Source organism: Plecotus auritus (genome assembly GCF_963455305.1).
Source record: "Plecotus auritus genome assembly, chromosome: 8".
NCBI classification, from domain to species: Eukaryota; Metazoa; Chordata; class Mammalia; order Chiroptera; family Vespertilionidae; genus Plecotus; species Plecotus auritus.
In genome coordinates, this window is record NC_137782.1 from 168,130,017 (window position 1) to 168,148,289 (window position 18,273).

The 18,273-nt window shown below is 44.4% G+C and overlaps 1 protein-coding gene across 1 annotated transcript; it reads left to right on the forward strand.

Annotated features, from left to right (window-relative positions):
- Positions 1-471: 471 nt before the first annotated feature.
- Positions 472-15,489, forward strand: MATN3 (matrilin 3; the record flags this gene model as incomplete). Its single annotated transcript, XM_080684975.1, has 8 exons — positions 472-694; positions 2,604-3,170; positions 5,996-6,121; positions 6,809-6,934; positions 8,300-8,425; positions 11,635-11,760; positions 13,692-13,802; positions 15,434-15,489. The coding sequence occupies 8 exons, from the start codon at positions 472-474 to the stop codon at positions 15,487-15,489; spliced, it is 1,461 nt and encodes a 486-aa protein (XP_080541101.1).
- Positions 15,490-18,273: the final 2,784 nt, after the last annotated feature.

The window sequence follows — 18,273 nt, forward strand, 5'->3', positions numbered from 1 at the left end:
GCACGGAGAGGGAGGGTGGAGCCCCGGCCTAGTCCTGGGGACACTAGGGACTAGGGATGGCCCGAGGCGCCCGGGGTTAGGTCAGGTGGCTTCTAGCGGGGGTGGAGGGTCGGGCGGGCTGAGGCCCTGGACTGGCCCCTCCAGGGTTTAGAGAGGGCGGCAAGGGCTGAGCCCACCCAGCGGAGGCCCAGCCATCAGGTGTGTGTGTGGGAGGGGGGGGGGAGGGGGAGGGCCCGGGCACCGCCCCCCTGGCCCAGCTGCCCAGTCATTGGCTCTGCTGGGCGGGGGCGGGCCATTGACTTAAACCTGGCACCGCCCCCCTGGCCCAGCTGCCCAGTCATTGGCTCCGCTGCGGGGGTTCCACGCTCTTGGCCGCTGGTCCAGGCGCGGGCCATTCACTTAAATCCGTCGGTGCGCCTGGTCCGGGCTGCGACGAACTCAGCCTGCGAGAGATCACCCGGTGTGGACACCATGCGGCGCATCCCCTCGGGACTGCTCCTGCTGCTGCTGCCGCTGCTGCTGCTGCCGAGCCCCGCAGCCCACACTGTCCCCGCTCCCCTGGCCCGCCCAGGCTTCCAGACGCTGGGGACCCATGGCCCGGGGGGCAGCCCCGGGCGCCGCCTCGCTCCGGGCGTCCCCCCACGCGCGCCCTCTTCGGGGGCCGGGCAGCCCGGAGCGGGGGCCGGTGCTGCAGGTACTGTCTGGGTTGGGGGTGGGGGGAAGGACACCTGGTAGGGGCGCAGTGGGAGGGAGAGGCCGGCTTCAGTGCGTTCCTTCCCTCCCTGGTGCAAACTGAGGTTCGAGAAGGAAGGAGTCAGGGCTAGGGGTGGTCTTTTCCGAAGAATGCCATTTCCCCTTTGAGTCAGGAGTTGGTTCATGTGGCAGAGAAAGCTTCCAGAGTAGCAGGATGTTTGCTAGGTACAGGAGGTAACGTTGACTTCTGTGATGGAAAACGTTGCCTCAGGGAGAGGTAACCATGCAGGGAAAAGCCCGGGAGGCGGGGAGTCAAGAAACCCGGAGTCCGATCCATGATCCACCACTTTCTAGCTCTTACACCTCCCTGAGACCCAGGCTTCTCGTCTGTAAAATGCGTATAAAAGCAACCTCTGCACCTCCGACTTCACAGGGTTGTTGTGTTGGTACCCTGTGATCTCGAAAGTGTTATGATGGTAGGATATTATTATTTGCTTAATCGAATACCTGCAGGCAGCAGGATAAAACCAAAAGGATAATTTTAGGTTTTTTTAAAACTATATAGTTATATAATTCCTGTCCCATGCTTAGCCTAGGAATTTATTTTGAATCTACCTTTTCCCTACTCACTTGAGTAGATTGCCTTAGAGTAGCATCAACTCCCAGCCCCTATTAGGAAAGGAAAGAAGTTTGATTGACAATTAATGTCCAGGGATCTTATTTCCATTTAGGACTTGGTGTGTATGATGAGTGTGTGTGTGTGTTGGGAGAAAAGGAGGAATGACTTGAAAAAAGACATTTAATAACTGGCTTCTCTCTAAGCCTCCTGACCTAGATTAGGCCCAGCCGTTCAGAGGCCGCCACTGCCCTGGGGGGATTGGGGAGCAGTGGGGAAGTGTTTCCTCTCCCCACCCTAAAAAAAACTTTGGTGAATGAAAAAATGAAAGAGAGGTGACTAAGGGTTTGATAGGGACGTGGGATTGGTGCCAAATCTCAATCTATGTTTCTTTAAACAAGAAACACCCACTTAGGGAGAGGTGGGGGAAATAAGAGATCAACTGAAGGACTTATATGCATGCATATAAGAGTAGCCAACGGATGCAAAACATTGGGGGGTGAGGGCATGTATGGGAGTGGGGTGGGGTGGGCAATGGTAAGATATGTACACATATAATACCTTAATAAAAAAAAGATATTAAAATAAAAAAAATAAATACATCAAAAAAGAAAAAAAAGAAAAGAAGAAACACCCACAGAGTTGGAAGTGCAGTTAACATGCCTCAATCAGACGTAGTTGTCATCCCTCCTTCTACTTTCAGCGTAGCTCAGGCTAGTTGGGCCCTTGAGTTCCCTAAACATGAATTAATGACCAGCTAGAGGGAGACTTAGGGCTACTCTGGAGCAGTGTTCACCCCAGGGAGGTGGGCAGGGTGGCGTGCAATGCGGCTGCCCCGACAGTTCACCTTGCATACTGTTCAGGGACACTTTGCCCCATGGCCTCAGCTAGCCAAGGCGCCCAAGAAGGGTCTAGAATCCATTCATTCCTGGGAGTCAAGAGGAACCTTGAGTACAAAACTTGAAGCAAAGGGATGAGGATCTACGTGAAATTGAAGGGCTCAGCCAGCCTACAGATGAGATATTGGGGTAGATAGCCTTAGAGAAGCATCAACTTCCAGCCCCTATTAGGAAATTAAATTATGTAATGCACAGCCTCGTGTGAATTCTCATCAGGGCATTCGGAAGGCCTACCGGCTGTCAACATCCAAAGGGAGATGATCTTGGGGATGATAGCAGACAGCGGGCCACTGGGAGGTAGGGGTTGCAGCCTTGTCTGACCTCCAGTCTCAGAGCATTCTGATTGAGGTCAGATCACTGCATAGTCACTTCTGTTCCCCACACCTTCCTCGCAGGCTTTTGCAAGAGCAGACCCCTGGACTTGGTGTTTATCATCGACAGTTCCCGCAGTGTACGGCCCTTGGAGTTCACCAAGGTGAAAACCTTTGTCTCCCGGATCATCGACACTCTGGACATCGGGGCGGCGGACACGCGGGTGGCAGTGGTGAACTATGCCAGCACCGTGAACATCGAGTTTCACCTCCAGACCCACTTGGATAAGAAATCCCTGAAAGAGGCCGTGGGGCGAATCACACCCTTGTCTACGGGCACCATGTCGGGCCTGGCCATCCAAACAGCGATGGAGAAAGCCTTCACAGTGGAGGCAGGAGCCCGGGGGCCCAGCTCTAACATCCCGAAGGTAGCCATCATCGTGACCGACGGGCGGCCCCAGGACCAGGTGAACGAGGTGGCGGCCCGGGCGCGGGCGTCCGGCATTGAGCTCTATGCGGTGGGTGTGGACCGGGCGGACCGGGAGTCGCTCAAGATGATGGCCAGTGAACCCCTGGACGAGCACGTGTTCTACGTGGAGACCTACGGGGTCATTGAGAAACTTTCCTCCAGGTTCCAGGAAACCTTCTGCGGTAAGTCTTTGCAACTAGCAAGGATGCTATAGTCAAACATTATGAAGCAGAAGAAAAAAAAGAATTCTGTCCTTTTTCTTTTCTTTTCTTTCTTTCTTTTTTTTTTTTTTTGGTGGAAATTTTATGGAAAACTTAAATAGAAGCAATGCTTTTTGTGTCTTTTTTTTTTTTTTTTTTTTTACCAACTTAAACACACTTGTTGGTTTAGGAATATAGAGCTGCCTTCTCTATAACTTGGATTGCTCCTAAAATCTCCCTGTTTGCATTAGAAATGGGAAGGTCTGGAAATAATCCTGGATAAATGATCATGCTGTTCCCTGTTGGGGTCAGAGAAAAATAAAAATAAAACACACAGGCCTGCTCTCCTCCCTCCTGCCCACCCCTGCATTTCCCCCGATATTTTCTCTAGTTTGCCCATGTCTAGAGTTCACAGAACTCCTCTTGTTCCTGCAGAAGACAGGGCCGGCGTGTGTCCATGCAGGGGCCAGGCAGCCTGCTTCAGCGTAACTGGCAGGCAGAGTGGACAGCCAGTGATGCTCCAGCTCTGAGGTTCCCTTCTTTCTCTGACTGTTCTTCATGGAGGGACAGGGTCAGGAACCAGGGGGACCGGGGATTTCAGCTCACTTCACAGGTAGAAAGAGCAGGGCTTGTTTGTTTTTTTAAAGGAACATCTGTAATACTTTCAATAATAATGATTTTTAAATTTATTTTGTTTTATTTTTAAATCTTCGTCTGAGCATATTTTTTCCACTGATTTTTAGAGAGAGTGGAAGGGAGAGGGAGAGACAGAAAGAAACACCGATGTGAGAGAGACACATCAATTGGTTGCCTTCCACATGCCCCTGACCAAGGCCAGGAGCCTACAAACAAGGTACGTGCCCTTGACTGGAATCGAACCCGGGACCTTTCAGTCCACAGGCCGATGCTCTATCCACTGAGCCAAACCGGCCAGGGCTTTTTTTTTTTTTTTTTTTTTTTAAATCCTTCTGTTACTGTCCTCATTTCTTCCTTTAGGATGGAGCTTGAAATTGGAATTTTTAGCATGAATTAGCCAAATTCATGAATCTGAATCCATTCAAAGCTGGAGTTTATTATTACTCACTGATCAGAATTATGAATGTGGAACTTATACTATATTATTTACTTTATTTTTAAACTTATTTTTCTTATAATCTATCTATCATCTATATCTATCATCATGCTTTATTATTATAATTTTTTGTCATTTGGAGATAATCTTTTGAAGGCCTTTATGGAAGTCTCCAAGCAGGCGTAGACAGATTTCTAGTTAAGGTGAATTTTAAAATGTAGATACTTTTTGCTGTATAATCTATTCCACATTTATTTATGTAACACACAGTTATTGACCACCGATGACACAAAGATGAAATTTGTCCCTTCCTAACCATCAAGCAGTAATTTGGCGGTGGGGATGAGACAAACCAGTGAAGTAATACTTACAACTGTGTATTTCAAGGAGACACTATATCTAAACAAAGGGAAACTCAGCAATCACCAGTCTGTCAGGAAATGGGAGATGAAGCTTGGTCTGGAGCAAAGCTTGGCCTCACCTCAGCCAGACCTGGCTGGGATCCCCTTGTCTTTCCTGTCCCAGGACACTGGGCTCTCACAAGCTGTCGTTGGTTTTGGTGGCATCTACTTGGCATTCATTGGTTTTCCCAAAGGAAAATGGCTGTCTTTCTCCCAGGAAGGCCCCCTGTGCTTGTGGGTGAGAGCTTGCCATAGAGACGTTGGTCTGCGGCAAAGTTGGCTCTCACAGCCGGCACCTGGGGTTGGGCTTGAAGGCCATAGAGTAATAAGTGGTGAGTGGCAATCTTTTCCTTCTGGTACAAAAGACCTGCTTGTTCCTGGGGAAAAAAGACCGAGGAGCAAAAGCAGCTTGCTGTGGTTCACGGACTAGAACGACCATCCCATGAAAAGGCTCTTCTTGGGAAAATATGAGGCTTGTCCCGTTGCCAAAGCAATGGAGGCTGGTGACCTGCCCCAGGGGTTCCAGCCCCCTCCACCAGAAATGACTAAACGCATTGAGTCTTCGTTCAAAATATCTCACTAGGAAAAAAAGCCAATGAGATATAAACGGCTCTAGAAGGGAAAAGATGGGGATGCAGTTTAGCTAATATAGTTGAGTTTATTTTGTGTGTTTTTTTTCTTTTTACCTGTTTGTGTTATAGCGATTGAGTTTATTCTCCTTACTGAGATCAGAGGCCCTGAAGTTGCGTATGTTTAAGTTTGCTGCCTATTCAGAAGGCAGTGACCTGCACTGCCATTCCCCACTGTACGTTCGTATATGCCCAAGTGTGAGCGAGTTCTGGGCCTAGAGGAACGCACCTGTGTGTGAATTCTGTTTGGGCACACACTATAGAACCCCCAGAAACCAGATTCCAGCTGCAATGGGACAGTTAGCTCATAGAACTTCAGGAGATACATGATCCTCTTCCCCGTTTCTGGCTTTGGGGAAACAAAAGTATTTTTTCATGGGTAGGTGGATACGTTGAATGAATATCCAATTGCCTGATCCATAAGAATTCTCTCTTTCTTCCTTCCTCCTCCTCCTCCTCCTCTTCCTTCTTTTTTTTTTTTTTTTGAGAAAGTTAACAATAAGATCTGTGATTTAAAATTAGTAACATGACTAGTTTAAGGATGGTATTTCTAGCCAGGGCAGAAACAAATAGTCAAGACTGACGGTGAACTAAAGACAGAATTGGAAAGAAACCAGAGAGCGATGTCTTTTTGACATGAGAGAACGTACCTGAAATGTTTACGTGTCTGTCGTCAACTGACGGTCGCCCACTTCCTTTGCCCAGCAGTGGACCCGTGCATGCTTGGCACACACCGGTGCCAGCACGTGTGTGTCAGTGACGGGAACGGCAAGCACCACTGTGAGTGCAGCCAAGGGTATTCCTTGAATGCCGATAAGAAGACGTGTTCAGGTGAGGCCTGCGTACCCGAGGAGGGCTGAATGGAACTTAGATTCGGGGACCTGCTCCCCAGGTTCTGGCCTGGCCTTGTGCTTTTCTCCTAATTGACTGTTGGCTGATGGATTGTTGTTTATCAAAAGGAAAATGAGAAGAAAAGTGAGGTGATACATAAATCAGCCTATTATGGTACAAAATTCTTGGTCCTTTTGAGGGTTTGGAAATTTTCGTGGATTTTATTTAATTACATGAAAAGCTACCCTTTCCTCTCTGTGGCCATGGATGCTCATGGGATCTAGAAGAAAACGTAGAGAGGTCCTCACTCATGTGGAATGGGAATACTCACACACAGGCAATGAAGAATGGGATCTAGGCCCACTTAAGTCCTGGAAAAAAGTGTTGGAGCGGAAAAAAACTTAGAGATCATTTAATTCAACTTACTTATTTTAAAGATAATAAATTAAGACGCAAAGAAGGGAGACTTACTCATGCATGGGGTCTGTGAGGAAAGAGCCGAGACCAGAAAGTCGGTTCCCAGCTTCCAGCCCCGTAGCTTTCCTGTTGTGCCGAGCTGCCCACAGCTCTGTGTGTGTGTGTGTGTGTGTGTGTGCATGTGTGTGTGTGCGCGTGCATCTGTGTGTGGTCTATAATTATTGATTCATGCTTCCATGTGTTCACATTTGCCCTGATCATTTTCGATAGCCATCGATAAGTGTGCTCTGAACACTCACGGTTGTGAGCACATCTGTGTGAACGACAGAGCTGGCTCTTACCACTGTGAGTGCCACGAAGGTTACACTTTGAAGGAAGACAGGAAAGCGTGTGCAGGTAAGCGGGAAGGAGGCTTCACTGCTACCACCTCTTTGCCTGCCTGGCTGTGAGCAGTGGTAGAGGGCGGGTCACACGGATGGGAAACTTCATCTGTTTTCCTCTCTTGCCACCCTGGCTTTTCCCCCTTCTAGGTGTTGTTAGAAAACTTAGAAAAAGCCGTAGGTATGTATCACGGCCCACATGTGTAAGAGTGTTGTTCATTCCTTCTCTGTGCCCGCCCTAACAGTCCTTTCCAAACGCTGAAGAAAGACAGTCAGCTGAAATAAAATAACACCCCTCAGGATATTTATTGCTTACAGAGGGGAAATAGTAACGTCAGAGTGGGGCAATCTGGCAGACACCAGTTTTGCCAAGTGATCCAAGTTGACATCAACGCCAGGGACATAGAGTGACATCATGCATCTCTTGACACCATGTACTGAGGGCACAGGAGCGCTCCTGTGGTATTCTTGCTAAAATTTCAGAATCATGAGGAAATGTCAGACAAACCCAGTCTGAGAAATACCCTACAAAGTGTCAGAGTCACGAAAGGCAATGAAAGGCAGGAAATATTACAGACTGAAGGAGACTAGAGACGTGACAACTTAATGCAATGTGGGATCCTGGGCCAGAGAAGGGACATTGGTGGGATAATTGGCAAAATTTGAATGCTTAAATTAGTAATGAACTAATCTGTATTTTAGTTCGTGGTATTGTATTAGTGTTAAGTTCCTGGTTTTGATAATTACACTATGATTATTTAATATGTTAAATCTGGGGAAACTGGATGAAGAATAGGACCTCTCTATACTATTTTGCAACTTTTTCATATACCTGAAATTATTTCAAAGTGAAAAGGTTAAAAAGAAAAAGTAATTAAAAAAATCTCATGTCGGTTCCCAGAATAAGTGCACTGAGTGCATTTGGGTCTTGAGTTCTGATGCTGTTCTGAGTCAGAGGGTCTCCTTTGGACTCAGTGTCCTCACGTATAACAGGCGGGGGTTGAACTACACTTTCTTCAAACTCTATGTCTTTCTGAATCTAGTATAAGTAGCTACTCAACTGTTGGTATTGCTCTGATTCAGTAAAAGTACAAATAAACCTAAAAGGAATGCTTTAGAAAGCATTTTGTGATATATTTAGGTTATAAAAACTCAATATAGGTGGTTCTGAAAGGAGTTGGGAAAGTAGAAGAATGAGTACTGTGTGTGTCGGATTTTGTTGAACTCAGCTGGCTTCCAGGAAGCGCACATGGAATTGATGCCTTTGAAAGGGGTTTGCTTCTGACATATTCTAGCTGCAAATGAGATTTCTGTATATATGTAACATACTGCATTTTTTTATGTTGTTGAATTTCTTCTCTCCTGGGCTTTTGTTTGGCAGCTCAAGATCAATGTGCTTTAGGGACACATGGCTGTCAGCACATTTGTGTGAACGACAGAGCTGGGTCCCATCACTGTGAATGCTATGAGGGCTACACCCTGAATCAAGATAACAAAACCTGCTCAGGTAAGGCACCCTCAGCAAACACTTTCACACGTGGCTCCTTTCTATTGCAGTGAAACTAACTTGCAATTTCCCAAGAGAGAGATTCTTCAAGGCAACTTAAAGAACCAGGCTGCAGACATTCTACTGTGCTCACAGACTAAGGCACGCATGCAGGGGTCCTCAAACTTTTTAAACAGGGGGCCAGTTCCCTGTCCCTCAGACCGTTGGAGGGCCGGACTATAGTTTAAAAAAAAAACTATGAACAAATTCCTATGCGCACTGCGGGCCCGGGACGCGTCGGCTGCTAAGCAGGACAGGCAGCGGCACCCGGCGGGCCGGATCAATGTCCTCGGCGGGCCACATGTGGCCCGCGGGCCGTAGTTTGAGGACGCCTGGCAGAGGACAATGAGCTCAGCAGAATCAGCAAACGTGGATGACTTCAGAAAATTACTGGGAAATGGCTGGGGAGTGGGGGACATGAGGCAAGCTCAGTGAATGGAGGGTCCTTATCCAGGAAAATTTTGTAGCTCTGTACACTGGGGGCTTGTAAAGCAAATGGGAAACCTTAGAGGAAGTCAGTTGGACAGGAATTATTTGGTGTGATAGGCTGAACTGATCTTTTTCCAATTAAAACTTGGCTTTGAACCTTTCTGTGGCGTTAATCTTAAAGCTGGATCGTGTTAGTAAAGGAGACTTTGTAATGACTGAATTAGACCCACATGGATCTTCCAGTAAGTTTGCGGCAAGTCATTCCCTGACAGTTTCTAGATGATCAATCTTCGAAGCATCTGAGACTTGGCTAGCGCGCCCATGCCCGAACTCGAATCCTCATTAACTTGATTTAAACTCACTGGCAGAACACAGTGGCATTTATAATGTAAAAACACTCCTAAGAGAAACTCCTAGCTCTCCAGGTGCTGTTTAGTTCTGGCATATATTTTTTAGATTTTATGTATGGTTTCCTCTCCCTGGAGGAGATATATTAGGTGACCTTTATAAGAGGGATGAAGGGAAATGGCTATCACCAATTTCCTTTGTAAAAAAATGGCATCAAGGAAAGAGAACTGAGCACCTGTTTTGTTCCCAGGACTGCTGAGCACTGTGCGCATATAAAGCCTAAGTTTCTGCCTCTCTTTACGGCCAAAGAGACCCAATGTCTTAAGTAAGCCGAGACTACGTAGCCCGGGAGAGGGACTGACGGTAGCTAAGGGCCAGGATGGAGGGCATGTTCACTTGTTATCTCTAGTGAGTGTCAACGTAAGAGACGTCCAAACCTGTAGGAATTTTTATGAGTTTATTTGAGTCAAACTGACAACAATTGCTGGGAAGCAGAATCTCAATGGGTGAAGAAAATGCTCCAGAAAATGGCAGTTTTACCACTTTAAAAAAATTGATCTGAGAGAGAGAGAGAGACAGACAGACCAACAGATAGACATCGATGTATGAAAAAAAACATTGATCAGTTGTCTCCTGTATGTGAAGGCAACCTGGGTATGTGTCCTGACCAGGAATCCAACCGGTGACCCTTCAGTGCATGGAATGACGCCCAAACAAATGAGCCGCACCAGCCAGGGTTTACCACTTACCTTACACATTGGAATCAAAAGGGCAGATGTAAGGGAGTGCCATGAAATCCAGCGGTGATAGGTTAGGGAGGCTGGAGAATGCCAAGTGGGGAAATCTCTGGGTCTGCATAAAAAGTAAAAGGAATAGACACAGACTTCTTTTCCACAGGCGGGTATAGGATGGTTAACAGTTAACCATCAGCATGATGATAACAATGAGGGGGTTTGCGATCTCCACTCTGGTGCAGTGGTTGTGCTTTGAGGGGTCTGGAAAAAAGAATTACTTTGATATTCCGAAGGTAAGCTATCAGGCATGTTATCTGCGAATCAGAAAGACAACAGACAGCCTCAGTTAAGGTGAAGGTTGACCTTTGTTAGGAAAAATACTGCCCTCGGACATGACTACCTGCCTTGAACTGCTTTTAGTTAGGAAGTTTTAATTTCAGACCCTCCTATGCGGGTACTTTCCATCTCTGAGTATGGAAGGCCACCACACAGGCCTCCCCGGAGCTTGTCAGGTTTGGTAGGTGGCCCCTTTTCCGTCCGCATGAGCGACACAGAGGTGGTGGGACTGGCGGTGGGCCTTTGAGGATAGTGCCAGTTTGATGGAGGAGTGGAGAGATGGAACAGGCAAGGGGACTGGCTTGTGCGGGCTTGTTCAGGGCGGTAGGGCTGTCAGGTGGGGTGCACGTCTCCAGTCCTTACAGGTATCCCACTTGGTACTTTAAGCTGCCAGGAACATCGAAGTCCTGGGAAAAGGACACAAAAACGAATGTACATCTCAACCAACAGGTGTGGAATAAAGGGACAGTTTATTTAAGAAAACCCACAAAACATCCAAGGCAATTTTCAATTTAGGCGGACTACTCCATGAATACACCCACGAAACAGGACAGGCAGATTAAGTAAGTTGTCCGCAGTCACTCAGCTAATGAGTAGCAGAGCCAGGATTTGAACCCAGGTACTTGCTCTGGGATACATGTGCTCATAACACTAAGCTATACTGTCTCAGGGTGCAGGGCACAAGCTAGGTAGAAGAGAAAGACAAGATGGGTAACAGTTAACAATTAGCATGAAAGGGAGGTAGAAGAGAAAGACAAGATGGCGGATTCATACATGTCATCGTCATCATCATCATCATCATCGTGTGTGTGTGTGTGTGTGTGTGTGTGTGTGTGTGTGCGTGCGCGTGTGTAGGTCAGTACTTTCTGTCCCACTTTGTAAGCTATCAAGGGCAGGCCTTTTTGTGCAGCATCAAATTTAGCTCCATGTGTAGGTGGGTCCCTAAGAATAATTTCAGTAGGGGCGAAGAAGCTCCATGTATGGTTGGAGGTGTTGGAGGCGTTGGTGGTCATCAGTCAAGTTCTGAAGGTGAGTTCTAGAATATAATCAAGACTCAGGGCAGCCCCAGTGCTGCGGGTAGGAAAACAGAGCAGCACCCCCAGATATGGGCAAGAGAAAAAAACGGAAGTGTGTATGCAACAGCAGGCAGGCCAAGGGGAGGCGAGATATGAGACAAGAAAGTAGGCTTTCTTCTTGTGAACAGGGGAGACTTGTTGCTGATGACACCTGTTGGGACCAAACCAAAGCTTTTTCTGCCAGAAGTCTGTGCTGGTTTCCCGCTGTAATTTGTGACTGTTTCCCTCCCTGCACCACTCCTGTCAGTTCCTGACAAGTGTGCTCTGGGCTCTCACGGCTGCCAGCACATTTGTGTGAGTGATGGGGCCGCGTCCTACCACTGCGATTGTCATACTGGCTTCACCCTGAATGAAGACAAGAAGACGTGTTCAGGTAAAGACTGGCCCTTTACTCCTATTCCGTTTGGTAGGACAACCTAGGAGTAAGCTCTTCTCTCTTAAAGTCTGAGGCACATTCTTCCTGTTGGAATTCTCCAGGGGTTCCCCTTGGCATCAGAATGAAATAATTCTACTCCTCCCATGATCTGGTTCTATCCTCTCTCCCTCTCTCTCTCAAATTAAAAAGCAAAATCCCTCTTGGGCATTTTTTTTTTTTTACTCCTGGAAAATGGGATTCCGAGATGATTTATAATGGTTTAAGGCTCTGACCTCATTTGCCCAGTCATTCACTGAGTTATTTGTTCAGCAGCTATTCATGGAGCTACTGTTACATGTCAGGTACCGTTAGGTCCTGAGGAAGGAACTGGAGAGGAACCAATGTTTTATAGTGAGCAGTGTACAAGTCTTGCACTTCTTTTTTTTTTTTTTTTAAATATATTTTATTGATTTTTTACAGAGAGGAAGGGAGAGGGAGAGAGAGTTAGAAACATCGATGAGAGAGAAACATCGATCAGCTGCCTCCTGCACACCCCCTACTGGGGACGTGCCCGCAACCAAGGTACATGCCCTTGACCGGAATCGAACCTGGGACCTTTCAGTCCGCAGGCCGACGCTCTATCCACTGAGCCAAACCGGTTTCGGCTTGCACTTCTTTTATTAAATTTATTCCTAAATCTTTTATTCTTTTTGCTGCTGTTGTGAATGAGTCCATCTCTCAACTTCCAATTGCGCTACATCGCAGTGGTCAGGTTTTCTGTGGGATCTGTTCGTTAGAACATCCCACTGAGCCCCTGCCCTCACGGAGCTTACAGTCTCCCCGGCAACATACACTGGAAAAGTATCCCAAGTACCAATTTTATACTCTGCCCCGGGATGATGGGTGGGCTTGTACTACATCCAGAAGCTACATTCTGGCTTACTCATTGACTGAGATGGGGTTTGAGCTGGCCCGCCCTAAAAGGTTCAGTAGGGTTTGGACAGGTAGGTAGATTATACTTAATCAGGCGTGTTTTTGTCTCCCAGCCCTCTAGCATATCTTTGTAGGATGTGGGAGAAAATGTAGGAGCAAAGGCCCCCTGCCTGTCCTCAGGCAGTAGTACCACTCCATTGGAAGGCTACACTTCAGACCTGGGAGGCGATTCTTATTTCTATTAGGCAATTTTAGAGGCTATGAGACAGTAGGAATAGCTGCCTCACTGAATTACAGAAAGAAACAGGAGTTAGCATTATCATTCTCCCAGGTTCTTTGATTAAATGTCAATGCAACTTTACTTCCAAAGCATATATGGGCCTGGGGTGGGGTGGGGGGGTGCATGCTAGAAGGGGCCAATGGGGAAAAAAGGGGATATATGTAATACTTTCAACAATAAAGATTAAAAAAACCCCAAAACCCAAAGTATTTATGGATAAGAACTAGAACTCTCATTTTAAACAATTCAATAGAATAATAGCCCATATAGGAAATGAGGAATTATCTAGTTTTAAACCTTGAAGTATTTTGGCTGCACAAATAGAGGTTTTCCTCATTTTCATTTTTTTTAATGAGGACACAATATCACAAGATTATTTGTCTTATCTCTGCGCTCTTGGTTTCCCGCTATGCTATCTTTTAAAAATTTACTTTATGTCCTGGAAAATTTCAGGCAATCACAAAAGTATAGAAAAAACAGAAGGAGCTCACATATAACCATCACCCAGCTTCGACGATTGGAAGTTTGCCCCCCGCATTTCCTAATTCAATTTCTTCTGTGACATTAACATTCTGAAGTATTTTGTCCTCTTTGTGTGTGCTCCTATGATACCCTTTTACTTTCCAGAAAATGCATTTAGGTGGACCCTAAAAATGGGACTATCGAATCAGGGATTTCCAGACTTGCCATGATTTCTAACTAACCGTAGCATTTCGTGTCCTGTCATTGTCATCAGCCATTCAAGAAGCAGGAAGACTCATCTCCGTAAAAGATGCTTGTGGATGTGAAGCCACACTGACATTCCAGGATAAGGTCGTCTCGTATCTGCAGAGCCTGAACACCAAGAATATCCTTTCTGGGAGGTTTTCTGCTTAAAGCCTACCCAGGTACTGCAATGAGCCAAACATTTTAGGATATTTCACAGGATAAGGGCCCTCTCTATTCATTAAGTTTTAAGATGAGCAATAGTAGAACTGTACAGCGTTTATTTCGTAAATTGAGAGTTCCTTTTAAACAGTTTTAGGAGACTGTTTCACCCATTTAATATTGACATGTAAAAGCTACCTATTTCTTTCCCTAGTGTTTTTCCATCGTGGCCTCTGCTCCGAATTGAGCTCTTCTTCACAGACCCAGCTATTATGCTATGACGCCCGTATATGGCTTCTTAGTTAGGAATCTGGCCATGCATAGAATGAGTCAGCTGACTCATGGGGTGTGATCGCTCGGATAACACACAGCTGTAACACTGGCTAGCCAAGCCGTCAAAAAGCAGATTCGAAATGTAACATGTTACCATGTCAGAAACGTTCAAGATCAGCTCTTTAGTCGAAGTTGTGTTCAGGGAAGTTAATTGTTTAGCGTGGCTCAACTTAGCAACACTGTTCCTAGGGCTCTTAGAGGAGTGGCGTTCAAATTGTGACAGGGATCCCCGAGGAGGAGGGAGGAGGAGGCAGAGACTTTCCAGGGGATGTGTGTGGGGGAGCGAAGGGGCGGCAGACAGAACGTTTTAAAGGATCAGTTTCCAAATCCTTCACTTCCTTAAGTTGATCTGCCTAAGATGCTACTTGGGGCCAGTTGTCATCATCTTGGAAAAGTAAAGTCTCCTGAATCTTACTAAGGTGCATTTCTTGGAAAAGATTCAAACAAGGGGACCAGGCAACAGATTTTTAAAACAAGGCTTCATAAACACGATTCCCCCCACCCCAATCCATACCATTAAGAGATACCTTTCCAATTAAATTTTACCTTTTATTTGTAATGATTTTATGTCAAAATTTATAACTTATTTGTTGTTTGGATCCATTATGTGCTCATAATAGTTGTATTGATAATTCAATCCAGATGATTTAAAAAAAATTGGGGCCTTATGGTCAAAGAAATTTAATTGAAAGGTAATTTCAATATGAATGTGTGTGCTTGTTTGTGTAAGTTTACTTCAGAGAAGTATAATAGCGTGATCAGCAAAAGATTTCTGAGATTCAAAGTAGAATAAAATTCTGTGAAGAAAGTAGAAAGGAAATACAAATTCTTTTGTTTTAAATATTTTATTTTAGAAGAATACTAGGTATCAATCTAGTATGCTTTTAATGTAACATGGGATACATTTGAAAGATTGATTTAAATTTTATTTTAGAAAGTCAATATTTATAACAGCAGAAATTATACTAGTATATTTTATAACTAAAACTTATGAAATTTTCATATAACTTAAATATGCACAAGACACCACTTATTTGTTAAATTATTTTAGGGGGTATATGAGCAAAAATGTTTGAAGACTACTGCTTTATATCATGCTTCCTAAAAAAAAAGAACTTCCGAGTTTTAGATTACATTAGACTTGAGCAAACATTTTTACTCGTTTTCTTCATTTACAATGGAATGTAACTATTTTCTTTTTGTATTGAAGTGTTTGGAAGTGTGTGTATGTTTTCTAATGTCTAAAAATAAATGGTGTTGGCCTTAACAACTAACCACTTGATGACATTTTGGAGAAGTTGCAAGCAAATGAATATGGACAAATACATCATTAAGCTGCTCAAAATGTTCACCCTGGCCAGTGTGGCTCAGTTGGTTGAGCATCATCCAATGCACCAAAAGGTCGCCGATTCCATTCCAGTCAGGCTACATGCCCAGGTTTCGGAGTCCCCACTTGGGGGTATAAGGCAGCCAATCGATGTTTCTATCTCACATCGATGTTTCTCCCTCTCCCTTTCTCTCTCTCTAAAATCAATATAAATGATCTTTAAAATTGCTCAAAAGTTTCACCTGGAAATATGGAGAACTTGCTGTATTTAATACTTCTGTATGTTCCAATGGTGCTAATTATCTGCCATTAAAATGCTTGAATTAGTGGATACGTAGTTTGAGAATCTTCTGGAGAATCAGTATTATTTTTCTAAGGAAACAAATGTCCAGATCCTTAATTTAATGCAAACTTTAGTGTCTTTAAGTTATGACTATGAAATGGTTGGTAGGAAATAGAATGAAAAGTTTAATATTTCTTTCTTTACTAATTGAGCCATTTCATTTTTTTTCAGTTCCTAAGTTCTCATTCTATTCTCAAAAACAAGTATGTTATTTCTATAATTATATTCATATTATATATTCATCACAGATATTTTTAAATGTATAATATATAAAGAATAAAAATCACCTGTACAAAACTACTAACAGTTTGCTATTTTTTTCCCCAGTGTTCTTCCTTTATAAATGTACATTTTAAAATTCTGTTTTTGTAAAAATATTGAATGTATTGGGGTAACACTGGTTAATACATTTATAGAGGTTTCAAGTGTACAGTTTTATAATACATTATCTGAGTATTGTGTGTTCACCACCCAGTGTCAAGTCTCCTTTTGTCACCATTTATCCCCTCTTTACCCTCTTCTACCTGCCCCTACCGCCCTTTCCCTCTGATAATCACCATATTGCTGTCTGTGCCTATGAGGTTTTTCTTTCTTAATCCCTTCACATATTTCACCCAGCCTCCCACCTCCCATCCCTTCTGACAGCTGTCAGTCTGTCCTTCGTGTTTTGTAAGGTTGTTTTGTCAATTAGATTCCACATATAAGTGAAATCATATGGTACTTGTCTTTCTCTGACTGGCTTATTTCACTTAGCGTAATACTCTCTAGATCCATCCATGCTGTGGCAAAAGGTAAGATTTCCTTTTTTTGTTGTTGTTATGGTTGAGTAGTATCCCATTGTGTAAATGTGCCACAGCTTTTTATTTTTTTATTTTTAATCTATTCTACTGATGGGCACTTGGGCTGCTTCTAAATCCTGGCTATTGTAAAAAGCACTGCAATTCCCTACAGAAACAGTCAAAACCCAGAAACAGTAAAAAATACAAACTTTAAAGGGAATAAATGAAAAATAAACATGTCAAGGCAGTATATATTTTATGAAACATATATTGTTATTTCTCAACATTTTTGGAAGGACATGACATAGAGCAGCATTATTTACCAAATGTATTTGAGCACAGGATCAGTAATATATTAATACTAGAGGCCCAGTGCACAAAATTCTTTCATAGGCAGGGTCCCTATGCCTGGCCTGTGATCAAGGCCAATCGGTGCCTTCCGGCTGCTGGCCAGAGCTTTCCTTCATTCTGCACCGCCCCCTGGTGGTCAGCTCATGTCATAGTGAGCGATCGAACTCTCGGTCTCCCGGTCAAACTCCCAAGGGGACACTTTGCATATTAGCCTTTTATATATAAAGATATCACAGAGCAATGATGCTATAGAAGGAATAAATGAGAGTTCATGTTCAAGAACTAAGGAAAAATATTTAGATATGATTTTTCAAGAGTGTGACCATTAGTAACTAGCTTCGATTAATCATGTCTTAAATCCCCCTGGTTTAGATAATACTCATTTGATTCATGAGTCCAGTATAGGGAGCCCATGAGAAGGCACCAACATATCTTAGGAATTTACAGTTTGGTGCTGAAAAAATGGATACCCATACATTTGAAAACAAATACATATTTTATCTGAATGGGGTGGGTGTTAAGTTTGGAAAGAATTTCTCAGGAAGACCTGATCAATGCCTTTGGCCAAGAAGATGGGAACATCATAGGATATATAAAATGGCCTTAGAAGCAGAGAGGAATGGTGGGGTGCAGAAAGCATATTGGCTTGCTTAGTGTAGGGCACCACAGGAAAGACATTTTAGGAGGGAGATCTGATTTTAGCCAGAGTTTAGATTTGATAGAAAGGCAGCAGGACAATTGTCAATTCTTATCTTTCTTTAAAAATATATTTTTATTGATTTAGGAGAGGAAGGGAGAGGGAGAGAGAGATAGAAACATTAATGATGAGAGAGAACCATTGATTGGCTGCCTCCTGCATGCTCGCAACCCAGGCATCGAACCTGGAATTGAACCAGGAATCAAACAGTGACCTCCTGATTCATAGGTCGGTGCTCAACCACTGAGCTATCCAAGCCGGAACCATTGTCAATTCTTGAGTGCACTGGGTGAGGCCACAGACTCAGGTGAAGGATATTGCACATTATTTGCCTGAGATGGGAAAAGACCCTGGGTGGGGAAATTAGCTACTGTTGCATACCGTACATGCTAGATTATACAAATCAATAGCCGCAGAACATGGTAAAAGGGAAAACCAGAGGGGGAAAATGTGCCAGGCAATGATTTCATGAGAGTTTTGGCCCTATGGCCCAAATAGCGGTGCTCTGTAACTCTCCAGGGATTCAAAAAGCACAAAGGAGAATTGAAGAGAGAAATAAAGTAGAAAGAAGAGAATACTGAACAGTGGACTCCAGGCGAGAAAATACCAAATGCCTCCATT